This window comes from Chanos chanos, chromosome 5, assembly GCF_902362185.1.
Source record: "Chanos chanos chromosome 5, fChaCha1.1, whole genome shotgun sequence".
Lineage (NCBI taxonomy): Eukaryota > Metazoa > Chordata > Actinopteri > Gonorynchiformes > Chanidae > Chanos > Chanos chanos.
The window spans coordinates 32,726,229-32,748,405 of record NC_044499.1 but is presented as its reverse complement, the minus strand read 5'-3'; the positions used below and the strand labels follow the sequence as shown (position 1 = coordinate 32,748,405).

The following is a 22,177-nucleotide window of genomic DNA, read 5'->3' as shown; positions in this document are numbered from 1 at the left end:
AAGGAGTTATCCTGCCATTGTTTGTGAGGACACATGGCCTAAAATGTTTTATAAAATTCAGATGTTGAGAATATTTCTGATTACTGTCTCGCTTTGATTCAAAGGCTATTATTTATGAAGGTCAAGACAAAAACCCAGAAATGTGCAGAGTCCTTCTAACGCACGAAATCATGTGCAGGTAAGCAAAACATGTTTGACACCTCCCGCTGTTCTCATTTTTAACACGTGAAGCCTATTAAGTATTTTTGCTGGTCCAGTTTGCTTGTGTTGTACATTTTTTTCTTATCAAATTGGCCTCCTTATCAATGCCTCTCTGCATTCATAGTCAGTGACATTATATTTAAATAACCAGCATATGTGATAAAAACACCCAAACTCAATATCGGATTAATGCTCCCTCATCCATATACCCTGAATTGGTGCAGAAGTAATAAAAAGCTCAGATTGTGTGAGTCGCTGATTTAGAACAATGATTTGCTGTTAGATCGAATGCTATGCAGTGCTTGCTTAACCGTTGGCGGAGCCGGCCCACGAGCCAAGCGTTAACGAAAACAGGTCACTGATGACATAGGACCACGGAATTATTTGACTGGATGGACAGCTACGGAAGCGCTGAAATCCACAGACATGCACACAGACCTCAGCAACCACTAAACAGGAAACGGTCCGCGTAGCCACACAGGCCCTACTCGGAAGAACTTGATTCTGATCCACAACGAGATAACCTATTTTCCGCTTTCCCCCTCCTTTTCTTTTTGTCTCCGTGAGGGGAGAGACCACTGACCATCTGTTATTGTGGTATAATTATAAGAATTGCTTGTAGTACGCTGTGAGATGAATCAGACAATTATCAGACGTAGACGTACTTAAAATAAAAACACTGTTGTGTATACGTATACGGTGTTAGACTTCAATAGAAATCACAGGGGGCATAGCACTTTGGTTACACACAACTCCACCGATACAACATTTTTAATCACGGTGCGGCCGTTAGAGCTCTGTTGTAAAGGCAAATAGAACAAAAGTTTTCTCAATATGACTACTGATTTATTTCAGAGATAAGAACTTGTTATTACTGGTTTTCCTGCATGTGCTGCCATGTACTCAGAGTCTGCACAGATGTGTTTTTGAGCCATAAGTGGAGGACCATAGACTTTCTTTAATCACTTCAGCTGTCAGCTTAAAGGAGCTTTACATATTCTCCATACCATATGGTGCTAATTTAGCTCATTTAGACATGTAACCATTATACAAGTGTGCTTTTTTAAATGCGCGAGGCATAACATTTTTTGTTGTTGTTGTTGTATAATTTCAGCATTAATTAAAGTATTCATAATGATGGTATGGTGGATATAGGGTTACAAAATGGAAGCATTGTGACTTTGTGAGAGACTGATGCAGGCTTTTTGAGCAAGTGATTAATAAGTGCCCCACAGAAATGCTGGTTGAAGGTGGCATGTTGCATCCTCTCCAGATCTAACAGCTTGACAATTAGAGGTAAACAAAAGCTGAAGCTGTGAAGAGTGACTCCCTCGCCTCCTGGCATCGCCTCCTCTCAGTTCACCGCTAAGGCAAACACCACAACATGTTGTTTTCCATCTTTTTAGCAGAGCAGCACGAGGAGAGATGTTTACCCCGTCGTTGCAATCAACGGCGGCAAGCCCAGACACCACTTTTCAAAAAACTACGTTGACGACTGAACATGACACAAAGAGAAATTAGAAATGTCACCACAATAAAAAAAAAAAATCTCTCACACACACACACACACACACACACACACACACACACAAGCTGTGTCCTTTTCGATCTGTGTCTAATTCTCGACTTTTTGTTTTCTCTCCTGCACGCAGTCGGTGTTGTGACAAGAAAAGTTGTGGCAACAGGAACGAAACTCCCTCTGACCCTGTGATCATTGACAGGTAAAGTCCAATATCTAGATACACCTATATATATATATATATATATATATATATATATATATACACCTCACATGTTCTCCTGTTGTCATGTGTGTGTATGTGTGTGAATGATGAGTCGGTTGTCATGGAGGCTTGTGCCAGGTTGGGTTCTCAGTAGAGTGCTGTTTGTTGTTGGTCTGTGCGTTATGATGCTCAGGTGGGTTGTTGACTTGGAAACCTGGTTGTCTCTTTGGGGATTGGATAATTGCTGGCGAGTTGTCAGGGGGGGATGCAGTTTCCCTCGCCCTTCCTCTGGCTGTGAAGAATCGTTTATGCTTGGAGAACGACTAGCTTTACATTCAGAGCTCTGCTTTCTTTGTTCTGATTTGTCAACAAATGTTCTTTCTTTCTTTTTTCTTTCTTTCTTTCTTTCTTTCTTTCTTTCTTTCTTTCTTTCTTTCTTTCTTTCTTTCTTTCTTTCTTCTGACTCTCTCTCTGATTTATGTTAGTTTGAGATGTCTGTTGGCCTCCACAAGTAGAATTTCATGCTGCTTCAAAATATAGTGCTAATAAGCTTATGAGGGGTAATAAGAATTTTTTTTTTTTAAACTTTCCATGCTTGTGTTGTTGCCCTTAGATCACTGGTCTTGATTTCCATGTCTCTAGTTGATAACTGTATTTAGAAGAGATTATTTGGGGAAAATATTCAGAAATGCTGGCATCAGGTGTGAGTGAGAGTGGTGTTTGTGTTAATGTGTTTAACAACCTAAGACCACCTCAAAGCTAGCGGACTTATTAGGACTTTTACTTTAAGTCATTTCCACTTAGCATCAGAATTTTTGCTGTTGGTTCTGCTGCTTGACTAGCTTTAAATATAGTAGTAGCAGAAGTCAGTTGTATGAGTGTGGGTATGACAAGTGAATGGTTTAGAGGTAAGGCCTCTCTGAGTTTAGTGAGCTAGAACAAGCCCACCTTGCTCCATAAATCCAGGAACCATGCTGTTCCCAGATGCTGTAAACCACCATGAACACCCAGAGAGCGCCGCCAGCGGACAGAAAAAGAGAGAGAGAGAGAGAGAGAGAGAGAGAGAGAGAGAGAGAGAGAGAGCTGAGGAGCTGCTTCAGGGCAAACTGAGGAGTAGACAGCTCAGAATTTTTTTTTCTCTCTTCCCCAACTCCCTCACCCCCACATTGGGAAGTTATCTCCCCATCATCAACTCTGCCACTACACATGAGAAATTAAATTGCGGGAAAGAGTACAAGTCGATTCCTGGGTGAAAAATATGCACCACCAGTGGATCGCAATGCTAATGTTTGACTAGCTGAAATAGCTGTTTGCTTAGTGAGGAATGCGTGGTATCTGACAGAGGCAACATCTCTCTTATTAGTAATCAAATAGCAGCAAGCAGTTGCTGCCGTCACTCACAGAGTGCGTGTGTACGTGTGTGCATGTGTGTGTGTGTGTGTGTGTGAAGCATCGGAAAAAAGGACTCACAGACTGCCGGTTGAATTTATGGCTGCATTCCCATGCTTCAACTGTTCTGCATTTCCTTTAGCTTTACGTCACACGGCGATGACTTTGAATTATTTCTGTTATGCATAGTGACATGAACGTCAGGTTATTTATAAGTGCTCTTGCACCAATTACATGGCTATTACACTACATTATTACCGTTAGTTTCTTTCTGTCCTTTTTTTTTTTTTTTGTAAGTACCAATATTTGTGCTTCGGTTAAAAAAAAAAAAAAGGAATATGTGTCTTGTCATATTTCATGTATTAAAACTGATTGAACTATAATTTATTCTTGTTCTCGCTGAGCTAAATTTACAGTCTGCAGGGTCTGTAATAACATTATGTTTTATGAAGTCTCGTAAGTGTTTCTTTTTGACTGGAATGATTACATACAGCAGCTAATCAGATGTGTGTCTGGCCATTGACAGCGTGTGAATGGTAATTTGTTCAAGGATAGTTAGTCAGAGGAAGGAGATTTATGAGGGAGGCCCTGGAGTAAGGAAGCTAAGCAAGCCGGCGTTTGTTCATGATTTTTAGGAAAAAAGAAGATTAGAACATGTGTCACATCCTGTCGTACGTTCATAAGAAATCTGAACTACACGAACCTTTTATTTCAATCCGTCACTACAGTAGGCATTTACCTTAAAAAAGTAATATAACACAAATGCTTTACAATGGGGTGTCACTGATATTTAATGCGTTGGCTCTTTCCATAAATTGCTTTGCTTTGTGTTGTGGCTAAATAGAGTTAGAAGGATCAAGTGTCTCAGTGCCTTTGTGTTTCAATCTGCCTAACAATGTGTGTAACACTAGTCAAAAAGGAAAGAGAGTACAGAGGAGAGACAGGATTGTATCCGCGAGAAAAAGGAAAAAGAAAAAGGCAGCAACCGAAAAGCGGGATATTGTCGTAAGTTCAAACAGTGGATAAAAAAGCTCTCATTTGGGTTTAGTGGGGGGGGGGGGGTGTTGAATAGAGAAGCGGGTATCGTTTTCAGAGAAGAGAGATCGACTCTGAAGGAGCCACAGAGGCAGATGTGCCTCATTAGATTCAGCCATTGTCTGCGTATCACAGCTCTGGGCAGATGATTTTATCCTCTTGCACTCACATCATTCAGACTAATAGCAGAGGAATAGCAGCTCCTTAACCACTGTGCTTCCAGTACAGGTGGGCTTAGTACAGGCCCCCTCCACACACACAAACACACACACACACACACACACCACTAAAAAACAAGCAAAAAAAAAAAAAAACTGTACCAGGACTAATGAATTGTGTCACAGAAGCAGAGTGAGTGATTTTTTCTTTCTTTGCATGTGTGATTTTTTTTTTTTGCTTTTCTTTTCTTTTCTTTTTTTTTTTTTTTTTTTAGAAATACAGGTTTTGAGTTTTCTTTTACGTTTGTCAGTTTCACTGAAAAAGAGTTTGTAGAAACATGGAGGGAGCGAATGAAGCAGCTCAACTCAAAGGCCTGATTGTTTGGGCAGACAAGGGAGGTCCGATTACGTTACAATCAAAACATTTAACTGTGACCCTGTTCAGAAGGGGTGGGGGTAGAAGAGAGGCTGGGGGGGGGGGGGGGTGGTAAGAGAGAAAGAGAGATGGTTATGTTGTACTGGAGTATTCTGACCAGAGGACTCGCGATCCATTATCGATATCGTTCTCAGCAACATTTTCCCAGATGGCAGGGGGGCCGGTCGTACTGTGTATTTGGCTCCGTGCTGGACAATAACTGGCACCCTCGCAGATCTGGCATTTTCAATGGAGTTTAGGAGACTTATCATTCCAAATGTGTCCTATTTTCCTGTAGGCAAGCCAGACATCTGTTTATCCCATTTTCTCTTGGACTTTGGTACAGCTTTAGATTTTTAGAAAAAAAAAAACAGAAAAAAAAAAGAAAAAGTTGGTGGGATTCAGCAGCTGTTACAGAATTTCAACCCCGACAGATCTGTAAATATTTCAAAACTCGCTCCCAGCCCTCCGTAGATTATTCATGTATAATTTTAAAAAGGGGGAAAACATTTTAGAAACACAGACAGGGTCTCACTGATTTATGATGTACAAGCTAGCATGGACAGCTTAACTAGCAGACAGAAGCTACATGTAAGTGCTAGACAGTAGGTTTTATTTGCCCCCCCCACCCCCCCCCCCCCACCCCTTTGGACTAACAATACCACCTACTCTGACGAGCGGTAGGGGCTTTCCTAGTCGACGGAGCTGTCTTTCACTTCCTGTCACAAAGGTCAAGACAGGCTGACCTCTTGTAGACTGCCCCCCCCCCCCCTGCATTATTCATGCAATTGACTTTTTTTTTCTTTGTCAGAAGTCGCAGACTTGCATTGGGGACTTTTTCTTTTTTCATCCATAAAGCTCATTTTGACTGAATCCCTAGCACCTGTTCAGTATTGGTATGGTGTCATTTGGGCTCAATGCAAATTTTTCCTTTTTTATTTTTTGCTTCATATTCATTATATTTCTTATTAAGCTATGTAGCCAAGAGATTATGGATCATAACAGACCAACAGACACATAGAGTAAATCTCATTTATATCCCTGTCTACATCATCTGTTTCATATCACCTTAAACAAACAGCCTTCGTTTGACCATCACTTTTTGTGTTTATTTATTTTGTCTTCATGACCAACTAGACAACTTAAAAAAAAAATCCCTCCTCCCATCAGGCCTTGCTGAAGCTGAGGCTGAAGCCTGATTAAAAATCCCTGTAGCTCTGAGGAAACCTGTACAAATGCCAGCATTTATAAGGTCAACGCTTTTGTTGGAGAAATGCTATGTAAATTAGCACCAGCACAAAAAAAAAAAAAAGAGAGGACATTAAAAAGAAAAAAAAAAAATTCATTGTCTCCCCTTAATGTCATTTACATTTTGGCTACGTCCAGGACTGTCAAGGAGGATTTTTGAAATCATTTTAATTACATATCTGAGTGAAAACAGAGGGGGCCCCTGGACGAGGCAGCTTTGGGATAACCCGAAGAATGGCGTGTGTTTATGAGCCCTTTTTGAATGACGCTTTTTTTTTTTCTCACGGCATCTGCATATTGTAATTAAAAGAACTTGAAGTGTTAATGCCTTTCTTCCACTCCTTCTCCCCTCACTAAGTTAAACTACTGCAGTGGAGGGCAGATGAGTAGCTGCTTTTGCCTCAAGCTATGAACCTAACTTTTTCTTTTTTTTTTACTGTTTCTTGTTCAGGTGACATTCAGCTGTGTGCATGTGTGTTTGTGTGTGTGTGTGTGTGTGTGTGTGTGTGTGTGTGTGTGTGCTTGTGTGTGTGTGTGCTTGTGCGAGCACGTGTATGTGTTTGTGTTCATTGTGCTCATGTGTCATGTTTGGGTGCACATGTCTGTTTTTAAGTCAGAGTGGAAATGTGGAAAAGTACGCGTGTGTGTGTATGTGTGTGTGTGTGTGTGTGTGTGTATTTCTCTCTCTTTAGTTACATCCTTACATCCAATGTGTGTGTGTGAGTGTGTGTGTGTTTCTGTGTTTCTCTCTCTTCACTGACGTCCGTATGTCCACTGTGTGTGTGTGTGTGTGTGTGTGTGTTTGTAGAGGTGTGTGTGCCGGCCTGCTGGGCTGTGGTGTTGATTGGGAGCCAGCGTTAGCTCTGATTAATGAGGGAACAGTCAGGACATACATCTCAGAGCAGGGAGCAGGCGTAAGAGCTACACCAGTGCATGTACACAGGTGTGAGCATCTTTCAGTTATTTATGAGCAAGTCAGCAACCTCTGTGTTAGCAAGAGAGCGAGAGAGAGAGAGAACATGCAGAAAAAAAAAACAAAAACCTCTTGCTTCAGTAGAATATGTCCAGTTAAAGCTTAGAGTTCAAACAAAGAATTAGTTCCAGTGACCACATCTCATATACGAAGCCAAAACTACATTACGAACTTTTTTCTTTCCAGTGCGTTTATGTGTTTTCTCGTAATGACTAAGTGCATAAACTCACAATAAAAATGGTATTTTATGTGTGTTAGCTGTATGGTTTTTTTGGGGTTTTTTTTTTTGGTTTTGTAAAGCGCTTTGTTGTGTGTGCCTGTGTATGTTCTGTGTGCTTTTTGAACTCTCACTCACTGCCATATTTTTGACTTGTTTGCTTGCTCTACCATTATTGCAGTGTGATTTTTGCCTTTGGCAGGGGAACCCAGGCTAGGAGATGCTTGTATAAAGGGACAGGGGTGTCTGTGTGTTTTTACAGAGAGGTGGAGAGGTTGTAGAGGAGTAGAGGAGGGAGGGGTTGAGAGAAAAAAAGAGAGAGAGACAGCAGTAGATGTCAAAAACCCTACTCGGGCTCCTATCTGATAAGACGGAGCTCTCAGCACATATATCCTGTGTGTTTTATCGGGAATCTGAGACATTCTCACCTCATCTGCTGGAGTGCTTATGTGGTTGGGCTTCTGTCAGCTTATTTAAATGGGAGAAAAATCCTTTTGTTTTTATACCTGTGAAATAATAGTTACAAAATTACATATAGAGTTTTTGCATTTCACCAATGACAGATAATATAGGATCGTAGAGCCTTTTGTTTGTGACATATAGGGAGAAAAAAAAAATCATAAATGAGTCAAAAATAATTGAGCCTTGCTTCAGTTTGTTTTTACGTGTGGTAAGACACATTTGTAGTTAACATGTAAATACACAGAATTAGAACACGTTGAGAGCAAAAAAAACAACAAAAAAAAACAGCGTTATGCGAGTGATTGCCAGAACGACAGTCTTCGGTGCTAATTTGGTAATTGGGTCTTTGTCTACGCACCCAGTAAATAATGATATTCAAAATTACCTTTGCACAAAGAACCAGGGATGACACTCTCACCTTGAAACTCTTCACAGCACACAGCCTCTCAATTGTTTTGATATGAACTGCTGGGTTGAGGTGATTGGCTAGACAGTGTTGTGTGTGTGTGTGTGTGTGTGTGTGTGTGTGTGTGTGTGCGAGCGTGCGCACGCGCGCGTATGTATGTGTGTTCGGGTTGGAGAAGGCAACAGCTGGGCTGCTCCAGTAGAGGATAACTGACAGTTGTCTGTAAGGGCTTCTAATGAAGATTGTCACCCTGCTATGCCAGACAGTGTTGGGTTGCCAGAAATGCAGGAGGGGGTAAAGAAAGCCCAGCGAGAGTTACACCTGCACTTGGCAGAGCCCTTTGCTTTCACTCACAGTACAAACTGACTGTCCTGGCAACACAGCCAAAAAAACCCTCTCTGCTCGTTTGACCGGCAAACCAGCCCACATACTTCACAAGCCTGAGTCGCTATTATCAGCCGAGAGAGATAAAAGATGCCGATTAAGAGGTTTTGATCATTTATGAAGTTATAATCACAGGTTATTTATATATTTGGCCCGATCGTGTCCTTTATCCACTCTTCCTCTGCTAGTGCAGTCTTATTCTATTACTGTGTGGAAAGTCTCTTTCCAAACAGTGTGTTAATGCGTTAACCTGAACGCTGCACAGAAACTGCTGCTCAGCTAAGCCAATTATTCTACCTCATTTATGTATTTACAACATGTGCAGTCCGATTAATAATATTATGACTGAACATAGTATAAGAATGAAAAAAAGATGCCTTAGTTTATTGTTACTGTATAAACACAGCGTTGTTTGTGTGTGAGTGTGTGTGTGTGTGTGTGTGTGTGTGTTGGGGGGGGGGGGGGGGGTCCACCCCGAGTTGCAGCGTGACATAGGAGAGCAGCAAAGGTTGGTAAGGGTGGTGTGGACGGTTTGTTTCCCCTCTAAGGCCGTCGGGGGAAATGACTTTAGCATGTGTGAAGGGGAAGGGACAATCTCGAGTGTTGTTGTAAGAGATGTAGCATAGTCAGGAGAGAGAGAGAGAGAGAGAGAGAGAGGAGGAAGGCGCTGGCTCCAGCTAGTCTACTGAAAGAAGGGAACGCACTCTTTCGTCTGGTGAGAAAAAGCAGAATGTTAAGTCCTGCAAAAGTCTAAAAGTGAGACCATCATCAGAGGGTAAAGTACCTGAGGGCATGATTGTCCTGACTACTGAGAAAAAAATAAAACAGAAAGAAAAATCCAGCAAACTGAGAGAATCACTTTAATCAGAGTGACCCTCAAATCCAAGCCGTTACATAATAACCTCTAATGAAAAAGCATTATAAATTTCTGTGCTGATATTAACAAACACTCTTAAGTAGTAAACATGCACTTTTTTGTAAGGATTTATCCTTTACTATGATTTATTTGTAAGTGCAGAATTTGCATAACTGTGTCAAACTCTAAGAGGTGCTATACTCTCGTTTCTTCTTAAAAATATAGACATCTACCAGAAAGTAGCATCCATCAAAAGACATTTTTTTTAGGCTTTTTCATCAGATACAGTATTAGTTTGGGCCAGATTTCATGTGAAAGCCAGTGCTTTTTTTCTCATATGGGGCTGTGTTACATGGTTTGTGTGAATGGAAGCGCGCTGGTTTCACAGCTAGATGAGTATATGTCTGGTGTAGTTATTGAGAGGCAAATGGTGTGGCTGGGACAGGGTTCCTGCGAATGGGGCATATGTGCAATAAAAAAAGGCTCTTTATTTGATAGTGCACACAAAGGGGTGGGGGGGGGTGGGGGGGTAGGGGTACGCCCCTTTTGTTGGGCAGTGTGAATACCCCTGCTGGGACTCTGTGAGCACACTGTCAACACTATGCGTTGGTCCTACGACCGCACAGAAGGATAGACCCAGTAACGGAGGATACACATACACACACAGACACACACACACAGACACACACGCACACATACACACATGGTCTGACTGACAAAAACAATCCCCAGACAGTCACAAGGCACAATAGACAGGCGTGAGTGCATGCTCCTTTTGAATAATTAGAGGGCAAATTGGATCGGTTTTGGTTCCATGAGGTTTGTCAGTAATGCATGTCTAACTTTCATAATGCCTTTCTTCATGAAGGAGGGCAGTACTCTCTCATTTTTACTCACCAGATATTCAGGCCTGGCTTTGATATTTTACACACTCTATCTCAACTCACAAGCTAAGAACACATTCAGTCTCATATCTATTGCACAAAAAGTTTCAGACTTTTAAAGCACTCTATTTTGACATTACATTTTACACACACACATATATATATATATATATATATATTTTTTTTTTTTTAATATGTATAGAGAAGGAAGAATGTCTTTTGCTAAACCGAACAGACATCTGTTGTTGCTAAGACGCTCAGCTCTTGTTGCTAAGAAGCTGTTCATTCTCATTTTCCAGTGTTTTTTTGTCATTATTTGTTTGGTTTGATACTAAATAAGCAGTGATCAGAGCTGGTTGTAAAACAGCACGTGATTGGCCGCTGAGGACTGAACTGTGATGTGTTATTGAGTCGTAGGCCAGGCCCCCATGAGATTTTTTTTTCCCCTCCTTTCCCTCTGCTTGTGTATAGTTAAGTGCAGATTCACACCCTCAGCATTTGTTTTGCATTAGGGGAGGTTTGTAAATCAGATCAATGTGTTCCTTGTACCGGCTGCTCAGCAGAACTATATCTTTTCCTATGTCGCTCTTGGCAACAGCTACCCACCCCCCCCCCCCCCCCAACAACACCCTCTATTCCCTCTGTCCACGATGCCATACCCCCTGCCCCCAACTCCCCCCTTCCTCACGCACACCCCCTCCCACCCAATCTCCATCCATCCCCATTTTCCGAATGTGGCAATTTGTCGTGTGACACGGGAGAGATTAGGTTAGGAAACTGTGTTTTGGGATTGTATTGGACATGGTGCTGGTCGCAGCAATTTGAGGTCACAGGACAGCGATCTGGACATCGGGCACAAGTCATCAGTTACCTGGCGTAGAGAGAGAGAGAGAGTCAGCGGGCCTTGGCCGTCACGGCCCCTGGGGTCCCGGGGAGGCCTGGGGAACGAGGAGGAATGAGTGGGTCCGCAGAGAAACCTTCAAAAACAGCAGCAAATAAGTATCATTTATTAAAGCTGACACCTTATCTCTAAATATAGCCCCCTTCTGTCAAAAGATTATCGCTCGGCCTGCCTGCCAGCACATCCCAACACAGATAAAAAGACACATTTTACACCCTCCTGAATGGAAAAGACCTTTAAGAACAGATTATACTCTCCTTTATTCCTCTGCTGAGATACTATTATACTTGAAGTAGATTTTTTTTTTTTTTAATTTTTTTTTCTTTGCTTTACTTTTATTTTTTGCCTCCTGAAACATATGTAAGGATGATGCAATGTTGAAATACTTTCAAGTGAAAACAACACAGTAATAAACAATGGAGGGGGGAGAGGGAGAGAAAGAAAGAGAGAGAGAGAGAGAAAGAGAATGTTTCACACAAAGAAAACTCAGGCTTTGCAGTAAGTGGTGTGTAAATGTAAGTTGAACAGGCCACAGTTTGAAACCCAAACAGTGGCTTTGGGCTATTTTTTATTAGAAGAGGGCTCTGTTTATGATTCTCAAGACCTCATTAGAATTATTCCCAGCAATTATAGCATCCAAAAAAGTACATTGCAGTCCAACAAACAACAGTTAGTGTTTATTAAAGCCGAAGCACTGCTTGGTTTGTTTTGTTTTAAATGTGGAGTGTGATGTTGATTTATTGTGTGTGTTGAGGGTCATGTGGTGTTGATTGGGCATCATTAGGAGACAGTCAATACTTGTTTTATGCATTTCAGATGGAGAATTTTACGCATAATCAGACTTAAAAAGAATCAAACTAAAACTAAAAAGTCAAAGTCAAAAGATTCATCAAGAAAACACAAAAGAAAACAGATTGTTTTTTTTCCCCCTGGTGCATTTAACCACGGAAGTTATTCTGAATGTTAACAGACTTGGGGAAAAAAAATGAATAAATACATAAATAAAAAGAATAGATTTCCACATAGCAACTAAATTATGACATTTCTTTCTTTCAACTTTGGAAATCATTTTGCTGAGGGGAAAAAGAGAGAAAAAAAGAATACAAAAGGAAAACCTCACCATCTTATCAATAAAGTTGTGCCCCACGACATTTGTCGAGTGCTAACGCGGTGCCCCTCGCTCTCTGGGAAATCTGAGTGTGGCGATGGTGACGGCAGTGGTAATTATCCTCTGGTGAAGAATGCACAGTGGCGGCTTGGATGATGAATTGATGGCAGATTGGGAGAGTGGTTGAACTGTCGTGTAGCAGAGATAAGAGAGAGCCGTGGGGATTGCTCATTCTCACCGCTAGCTCCGCAGCCTGCCCCGTTTATTAGCGCAAAAATCCCAAATGTTTAGTAAACTCATTACATTTCATCTAATGCTAATTTATCATCAGAGATGGTCGGCAGGGGTGGAGGGGAGAGAGAGAGAGAGAGAGGGAGAGAGAGAGAGAGAGAGGGAGAGAAAGAGAGAGAGAGAGGGAGGGAGAGAGAGGGAGAGAGCGGTGGGCAGATGCTGAAAGTGCGTCCGTTTGCTATGAGCCCTGATCAATCATAGCTATCATACAGGAACACTGGATCATTAAAGGGTTTGGAGATCACTAAATTATGGCGAGTGCTTGCCTAGCTGTAGGGAAGTTACAAATGACCCCTGCATGTGGACTTTATCTTATAGGAAAACCCTGAATCAACCGCTCTATGACTACCACACAGAATCACAGGAGCTGCCCATTTCAAGGGCCCTCCAGAGATACGAGAGAGAGGGAGAGAGAGAGAAGCTTTTGAAGAATATGTGGCCAAATCCAAGACAAGAAGTGTATATTATGAATGCCTATGGGTTTTACACCTCAAAGATGGAGAGAAAAGTGGTTCAAGTGCTGATGCAATTTCTTTTTTCTGTTCTTTTTTTTTGTGCCTCATTCCCTCTGTTCTGTGAATTTTATGCCAGTTCTGTCAGATGGGGACTAAGTCATTGAGAGATCAGGTAATTCTTATGATCTTTTGCCAGATCAAGTGTGAATAGCTGAAAGGGAAGAAACACCAATCGATCAGTTCAGTCTCTTTTCATATCAATCTTTAAAAGACGAGACATAAAAAAGAAAAAAAACAGATCGCCTTGAGTAGTTTTTCTTTTTTTTTTCCAGAATGGAGCCAACTGTAGGACTTTTATCATGCTTAAGTTTTAAGCAAAAACCTTTACTCTGTTCTATCAAGTAGGTAAAAAAAGCTAAAAAAAAAAAAAAAAAGAAAGAAGGGCAGAATGAGCCTGCTGTAGCAGAGATAATGGAATATGACAGGGATTTCCTTGCGCTGGTTGGGTGGCAGGAAGGGGTCTGTACAGAGTGCGTTAATTCACCTGACTAATGTTCTCATGGTTTGATTTAACTCCTGATTAAAACTCTAGGCAGCACAGGGCCGATTGAAATCAGATGGTGGGCCTCAGCTTGCTGGTATTGATCCCTATTTAACATCAAGGCTTGGAATGGATTGGCATTGATTAGCAATAAAAACACTCTCTGCCTTGTCCAGTGGTCTGCTCAATAACGTGAATGAAAAAGAGCTGCGTTCTTGCCCTTCATTGAACGCGGGGAGAAACGGAGGCCAGTGTGAAAAAACAACAGGAACAGGCTCGTGTGTGTGTGTGTGTGTGTGTGTGTGTGTGTGTGTGTGGTACACTCATCCCTCCTGGTCTGCTTCAGACAGAGTTCTCACACTAGCGGCTGGCTGAGCTTTTTGGAATGTGTGTCGTAAGAGAGCACACCCCATCAATTTAATCACCAAATGACTCAAGCATGTTGTCAGGGTTCCTACTAAATCCCAAAGCAACCCTGCCATGAGAGACTCACACCTGCACACACACACACTAATCCCCTGGCTATGAACCCCTGGACTCTCTCTTTTTCCCTTTCTCTGTTTCTCTCTCTCTCTCACACACACAGACGTGCGCACACATGCGCACACACACACATACACACACGCAGACACTCACACACACACACACACTCACACACACACGCAGACACTGATGAGCACATGCAGGAATAATGTGACTTCATTTCAAGAGCCTGTCCACTCTGAGTTATATCAATATGTCCAGTTCTTCCACACTTGGCACAAACACTTTCTCAGATACTGTATCCCAGGACTAGAGAAGCAGCAAGCATCTGTAAGAAATTATCCAATCTTTAACATCCAGAAGTTTACAGTTGTATAATGATGGAGAAAACCACAGGTCCCAATGGGACTCCGCTCTTAAGGGATACTTTTTAAAAATGGCATTCTCTTGTTAGACCTACAGGATATCCCAATGAAAGACACACACACACACACACACACACACACACACACAGTATTTTCACACATGCATTTACTTATTCTCTTCTTTCTCTCTCACACCACACACAGACACAAACATACACAGGCATGCACCCACCCCATAAACACACACACTCGCAGAGAGAGAGAGAGAGAGAGAGAGAGAGAGACAGAGAAGGTAAGCAATCTTGAATCTCTTTCTCTGCGATAGACCAAATCCAATTTGATACTCTTAACTGCTGATTAAGGTGGCAAAGAGAGAGAGAGGTTGTCCCCTTTCAAGTGTTTGTTGATTATTTACCTCAACACTGAATGTAATTAAGAGTAGCCTATCAAAGCTCTTCCCTGTCCCGTTCAGCCTATCAGATCTCTTCTCTCTCTCTCTTGCTCTCTCCTTCTCTGTCTTGCATGCAGCTGTTACGTTTGCTCTAGGGCTTAGCTTTGCTTTTTTGGCCACATAGTCAGCCAAGCTAATCAGCAGTAGTCAAGTCATAGAAAATGGCCAATCATTCTCCGGTCTAGTCTTCCAGGTGTAACCATACACACTGATTTCCAGGTGAAAGAGAAACTGACATTATTCAGATAGTGGGAAGTTCAAGATGTTTTATTGTGAAGATTTAAAATTATGGAACAACACGAACCGGGCAGGAAACCAATGCTGGTGTTAGAACTGCTTGTTAAAAGATTTTTTGGCAAATGCTTGTGTTTACTCCTCACACTTCAGTGTACATTGTAGTTTTAGTGGATTAGAAAAGCATTTGAATCATGGGCATATACTTTTTAAGAAACACATGTCAGAGCTAAAGCAGCCAATCTCAAAGCATGGAGGGGAAGGGGGGGGGTGTCAGCTGTGAGGTTACAGCTTGTGATTGGGCAGAAAATAAGACCCTCCTCCTCTATTCTTATGCCAAACGCAGAGCTTTGGATGGACAGAACCCCGTCAAATCAAAGGGCTGCCAACCATAACAGTGTACACTCGAGTCGCCAAGCACAGCAGCTCTGTGGCAGAGCTCCTAATTTAGCCGAACAGTCTCGAATTGCTAACCAGACAAACCAGCCCCTTCACACAAACACACACACACACACAATGAACCTACAGCTGAGGGCAGCAAGTGTCCATGAAGAATCTCTGAGATATATGCAATAATCACTGGAATGGGAGCAGCTTCTGCACCTTAAGTGTTGATGAAGTGTTACTAACCAGAGAGGTAGCAACCATTAGGGAGGATGAGGAGATGAGGCTGAGGCCAAGTCTCTCACAAGTGGAGGCAGTCTAATTGGCAAGGGGGAGGGATAGAGAGAGACAGAGAGAGAGAAAGAAAGAGAGGAGAAGTAGGATGAGAGAATGAATGTGGCCCTTTCTCCTCAAAGCGTCTGGTCTCGTCGGTCACTTTCTCTCCTCCTTCTTTCTTTCTCAGTCCATCTCTTCAACCTGACACGAGTTAGACAACTGTTCAGTGACCACTCACTCCTCTCCCTGTGACCCACCTTCTCTGGTCCCCTCCAGCGGTCCCTACCTCCGTCGGGTTAGCTTTACGACCCATGACCACACTTAATGGCATCTTGCTTTGCTTTTCTCCCCCCCATTGATTTGGCAACTCTTTAATAGCTCAGAAAACAAGCCAGGTACTCTGGCCCTACTCCGTTCTCTCTCTCTCTCTCACTCTCAGACTGCTGTTACTCATTTGACTGAGAGACAATGAACACATTGACTTGCACTTTCACACTTTCTCTCTCTCTGCACTCTCCTGGGATTGATAATGATGTTGGCCTAAAACAACTGTACCTCCCCCCTCAACACACACACACACACACACACACACACACACACACCATTTTGCCATTAACCTGCTTATGTTACGACTACCACCGAGCTAGTCTTGTTATTGGAAGGCAGTGACAATGCTTGTAAAAACTTTGTATCCTTTCCTCTACTAGCTATTTGTATAAATCAATATTCTTTTTTTTTTTATGTGTTAGTATTTTGTTTGGGTCTTTTTTTCTCTGCACACACCTTGAAACTGTTTTCATTCTGTAGCTGTTGATGCTGCAATTTCACCGTGAAGGACTAACATTGCATCAGACTCAAGAGTGGAAAAAGGGGTAATTAAAAGTCACCCACAACTACCCAGCCAAACACCAGCCGTCGCGTTGCCCAACATATCTCTCCCTCTTTTAAACAAGAAAATCATAATGGAAGGCCAGCGTCCGGGTAATTTGTTTCACTAAAGAAGCGATTACCTTGTCACGCTGATCCTGAAAAAGGTCACCCGTCACATTCATTTTAAAGGTGTGCCCGTTAACGAAGATCACGGGCTGGTTACTGAGAACTGTCTTTTTTTCTTCTTTTTTTTTTCACTGAAAACCCACAGTGATTCTCCAACTCCCCCCCCCCCCCCTTCTCACAGACAGCAAATTAGTAATAGACAAGCTCACGCCTGCTTGTCTCTGTGAAATGACTGTAACGAAAGGCTCGTCGTAAAGGGGTCGGGAACCCTGTGTGATGATTTGTTGTTCATGAATCTACTTTGTGCCAATTTGTGTGTGCATGTGCAATCAGAAACAACCCGACGCTGAAGACACATGATAATCACACCGCCACTGACGATACGAGGAGGGGAAGGGATGAAGTATGTGTATGCATCTTATTTGAGTGTGAGTGTGTGTGTGCATGTGTGTGTGTGTGTGTGTGTGTGTGTGTGTTTCTCCTATCTGACCATAGCTGAATCAGACAGATTCCCACTGAATGAGATTTTAATCACCTTAGTCTTCCTCCTTCATTCAGAGCGGCTGCATCCGTCTCTATATTTATGATAATTCGCCTGTGTGGAGGGACTTTTCTGTTGTTGTTGTATTAAAATCAGTGTTGACGGAGTGGAGTAATCCTGATTAGCAGAGAGGACTGTGTCCAGTGAAGAGTGAAAGGCATCAGAGCGCTGTTGGTTCACCAGGACACGGTGAAATTGAAAAAGAGGGAGGAGAGTGTGTGTGTGTGTGTGTGTGTGTGTGTGCGTGTGCTCGCGCGTGTATGAATGCTCCACGGCCTCTCGTCTCCTGATGGAGCCCCGGGTATCACCGGCCCACCAAACCAATTCCTCGATGCCTCGATTAACACACAGACCAGGCAATGTGCATTAGACAATGTACACAAGCTTTCTCACTCACTCACTCTCTCTCTCTCTCTCTCTCTCTTTTTTTATGTGTGTGTGTGTGTGTGTGTGTGTGTGGAGAACATGGTCTGTGACATGAATCAGACAGTATATTGGCTGCAGTCAGGCAGTATGTTGACAGCATGAAGTGAATGTGGTCATGGTGTTATGTGTGAGAGAGTACGGCAGCCCTAAGCTGAAGGGTCACTCTTTGACTCTGCTCAGAAGAGGCTGCAGACCCCCCTGTTAACTGAGAATGGAGAGAGAGAGGGAGGAGGGAGAGAGAGAGAGCTCAAGTTAGAGTGCCAGAGGCCACTATGGGGGGAGAGACACTTGTGTGACAGGGGTTAAACTTAAAAACTATAGTGAGACAGTGATAGATGGACAGACAGGCAGGTAGATAGATAGATAGATAGACAGATAGATAGATAGATAGATAGATAGATAGATAGATAGATAGATAGATAGATAGATAGATAGATAGATAGATAGATAGATAGATAGATAGATAGATAGATAAACAATTATAAGTACTCATTTTGAATATGACATATGAGAACTATAACAGTTTAAATCTACATGGCACTTACAATGTAACAGTACAATTATTATGTTAATGCACATTTAATGGGTTAGATGTGTTTACTGTTTGTTGTAAACAAAACAGAGATGTTCAAGCAGAGATGTTGCGTGAACTCCGAACTTGGTAAATTACAATGTGTGTTGGTGTGTGCGTATGTGTGTGTGTGTGTGTGTGAGAGAGCGAGAGAGAGAGAGAGAGAGAGAGAGAGAGAGAGTGTGGGAGAGAGAGAGTGAAGAGGGGCTGGTTTCGCTCTAGTCATATTTGTTTTGGTTGAACAGTGTTAGAGCATGCATATTGATCCTGATGTTAATGATGCATTTTATTAAACATGATCGCTCTTATAAAACACGCTGACATTTGTCTTTGTTTCACTCAGCAACGTTTTGCCAACACCCTGATGTCCCCATTAAAGTGTGATATAAACAATCTCCCGTATGCAAATTAAAATCATCTTGTGCTCACACACACACACACACACACACACAGAGAGAGAGAGAGAGAGAGCCCCCTCCTTCCTTTCCTGCAGATTCAGATTAAATGACTCTTTCACAGTGCCACATCATGAGTGGCACCTGTACTTCTTGTAAAATGTTAATGACAGTGTTTTGTTCTCCTCATATTGTTTTTCTTCACATGCTTGTTAGCACGAGGAGTCAGCGCATCTAAGAGTACATCCTAACAAGTTCTTACTAATCAGCCACCGAATCCTTCTGTCTGCCAAATGAAAGAGAAGAAGAAGAAGAAGGGAAAAAAAAACAAGCTTCAACAAGGAAGCAAGCTACACCCCCACCCCCTCCCCTCCCCCATCCATACTTCATCGAGAAGTGCATTTGTTTAAAAATTGGCCTGTCAATTTGTGAATCAACAATTCCCCATATTGCACAGGCACCTTGTGCTTCTTCTTCTTCTTCTTTTTTTTTTCTTCTTCCTCATCTTCTTCTTCCTTCTTTTGCAGTGGGAAAAAAGAGAGAAATAATACAAAGGTGCTATTTGTTGTTTGAGGGAAGTAAACTTCATCAGGTTGACTCAGAAGTGTGCTTCAAATGCCAGTCAGTACACCTTTCTTCTAATGAAATACCGCATACGGATTCCTGCCTTAAGGCTCCAGGGGAATAAACCTGCTAAAAAAAAAGGAGAGAGAGAGAGAGAGAGAGAGAGAAAGAGAGAGAGAGAGAGAGAAACAACAAGCCTGTACCCTGTTTCAGCGCAACCAAGTGAGGACTTTTTGAAAAATCTACAATTTATTCAAATATTGATATTTCTACTTGTCACGAGAGAAGCCTTGAAATTTCCACAGAGTGTTGTTGTCAGAGAAGAAGGCGGCAGATGTGTCAGATAATTCATAAACGCAGTTCACTACTGTGAAATCAGCTGGGAGCACACTGGGAAAGATTGTGCTATTGTCGATGCAGAATAAGAGGCCCAATACAACAGAAAAAATAGCACTCACTTTTCCATCATGTCTGGCAAATGTTCAATTTGAATCCTGTGTCTACTGTTTTTTTTGACTCCCTCTCTCAATTGAGGCATGAACATTTGCTTGGAGAGTTATATATATATATATATGCAGTATATACAGTATATCTGTATGTGTGTGTGTGTGTGTGTGAGTCTGTAGACTTGGGATTTTGGGACATCAGTATGTACAAATATGACTGCTAATGGAGTTTGGGATGGGGGAGATGTAGATTTTACTCTGTACAGAGCACTTTTTGAGAGTGTAAAAGTTTTTTTTTGTAGATGTGTGGGTGTTTGTTTGTCTTTTTTTTTTCCACTCTCACTGTCCCACTCTTTCCCATTCTGAGACGGCCAATCAGAGAGCAGATGTTTAACGAGGTTAAGGGTGATCAGTGGCATCTCTACATGTGGCTTGCATTAAGTACTCCCCCACCCTGCACCCCCACCACCATCCATTCCTTAAAGAGCCGTGAACGACAACCCTAATGACGGAACATTCTACTGCAAACTTCCCAACACAATTCCCATCTGTTGACTGACAGTGGGGCGTTTTGACCGACCCCGGGTCTGTTTCTACATTGGGAAGTTTAGATCAGCGAGGAAACTCCAGATAGATAAATCACCAAACCGCATCCGGAAAAAAAAACGCCATCCTCTGCTGCACACATACAGATTTCTCTCTCTCTCTCTCTCTCTCTGTGTGTGTGTGTGTGTGTGTGTGTGTGTGTGTGTTTGTGTTTTTTCAGTGCGTGTGAAAACGTTTACCAGAGAACCAGAAGTTTCCCACAGAAAGCTTTCTCTCTTTTTTTTTTTTTTTGAAGCAAGTATCTTGGAACTTACAGAGACCACATTTTGTGAATGAATACTAATATTATTAATAATAATAATAATAATAATAATAAAACTTTATAATTTATAAAATAAATAATAATAAAATAATAATTATGATATACCTAAAGATTTAGTGGAGACTGATTATTAGCAATTGTATTATGGAAATCTGTGAATAGAGGCACTGCTGTGGCTGCGTTGCCGTGGAGCTGTTGAGAGCCAGAGCATGTTGAACATATCTCCTTATCTGAAACCCAGTGAAGGCAGGAGATGTCCTCCTCTGCTCTCCTTCCTGACAGCAATATTTGTTCATGATGAATTGGACAGGGAAACAATACCAGAGCCTGAAAAGAAAACAAACAAAAACTGAGCGTGTATATAGACGTATGTCTTGCCACCATATGATCTCATAGTTCACCAGGCTGTTGACAGGCTACGTTCTGGCACAGCCGTCTACCCATCTGTGAAACGCTGATAGAAAGTGCTAGAAAGTATTTTACTGTTATGCGTTAGCAGGAGTTAAATAAACTGTCTAACGTATGTTACGGTGTGGTAAAACGGAGGGATAAAATGATACAGGATCATTTTACTGTAGAAAATAAGCGCAGAATCGAAGACTGGCGTAAGAGAGACAGTCAGTTTGATTTAGATTACTTGAGTCAACTAATAACGGAAGGGAAATAAATCTTTGGGGTTTGATGCTGGGAGGCCATGTTTTGGTCTATGAGATGATTTGGATTACGTGTGGTCACATTGTTTTGGCCACAGACAATGAGGTATCCACTATCTACTAGTGGCTACCTCCAGCTCAAGCCAGTAGCAGGAAACACAGCGTGCAAACACACACACACACACACACACACACACACACACACACACATATTGCTTTCGCTGGCAGCTTCTCTAATCTCCTCACCCTAGACATCCTCCACTCTCTCTCTCTCTCTCTCTCTCTCTCTCTCTCTCTCTCTCTCTGTGAGTTGTTGGGGAGTGGACACTGGAAGAGGCTGACATCTTGGGCTCGTTAGGAGCTGAGTGTACAGCAGGAGCTGACGTGTTCCACGCCTGCCTGCAGCCCATCTCGCTCCTCCGCGCCGCGTCCGACTGTCTGCCGGGGGTGTGGGGCGGGATCTGTCATTGGGAGCCCGCTGCTTTCCTCCAGCCCCCCTGACAGAGAGAAAGCCAAACGTTTGCTGCACTGAATCCCCCATTAACTTTGTGAAGCATATTGATTTCTTGTAAAAATAATGATATTGACAGGCCTTTCCACAAGTAATTGTTTCCCGAGCACAGAGGTCATTGCAGAGAATGAGGGAGGTTTTTTTTTTTTTTTTGGTATGGGGGGAGTGTGTGTGTGTGTGTGTAATAGGTGTCAGTCTAAGCGTATATAACAGATGTCAGTTTTTAAAGTGATACGTGTGAGTGAAGATGGGATCCTCAGTCTACTTGTCATTGACAGACACAAACGTCTCAGTAAGATACTATCTGAACAAGTTAACCACCTCCAACCTACCCCCCACCCCATTCACCAAGCTCTGTCCTCCAG

At 42.3% G+C, this 22,177-nt stretch overlaps 1 protein-coding gene across 8 annotated transcripts in view; it reads left to right on the top strand.

Moving 5' to 3' along the window:
* The window catches only part of ebf3a (EBF transcription factor 3a), a 96,155-nt gene that overhangs the window by 3,965 nt on the left and 70,013 nt on the right, over nucleotides 1–22,177 (top strand). For 7 of the 8 annotated variants that reach the window (XM_030773716.1, XM_030773712.1, XM_030773714.1 and 4 more), the window contains exons 5-6: nucleotides 105–178; nucleotides 1,854–1,922. In XM_030773716.1, coding sequence (XP_030629576.1) covers nucleotides 105–178; nucleotides 1,854–1,922 — 143 coding nt within the window. The remainder of the gene's footprint in view (nucleotides 1–104; nucleotides 179–1,853; nucleotides 1,923–22,177) is intronic. The other variant, XM_030773715.1, reaches the window with a different exon arrangement.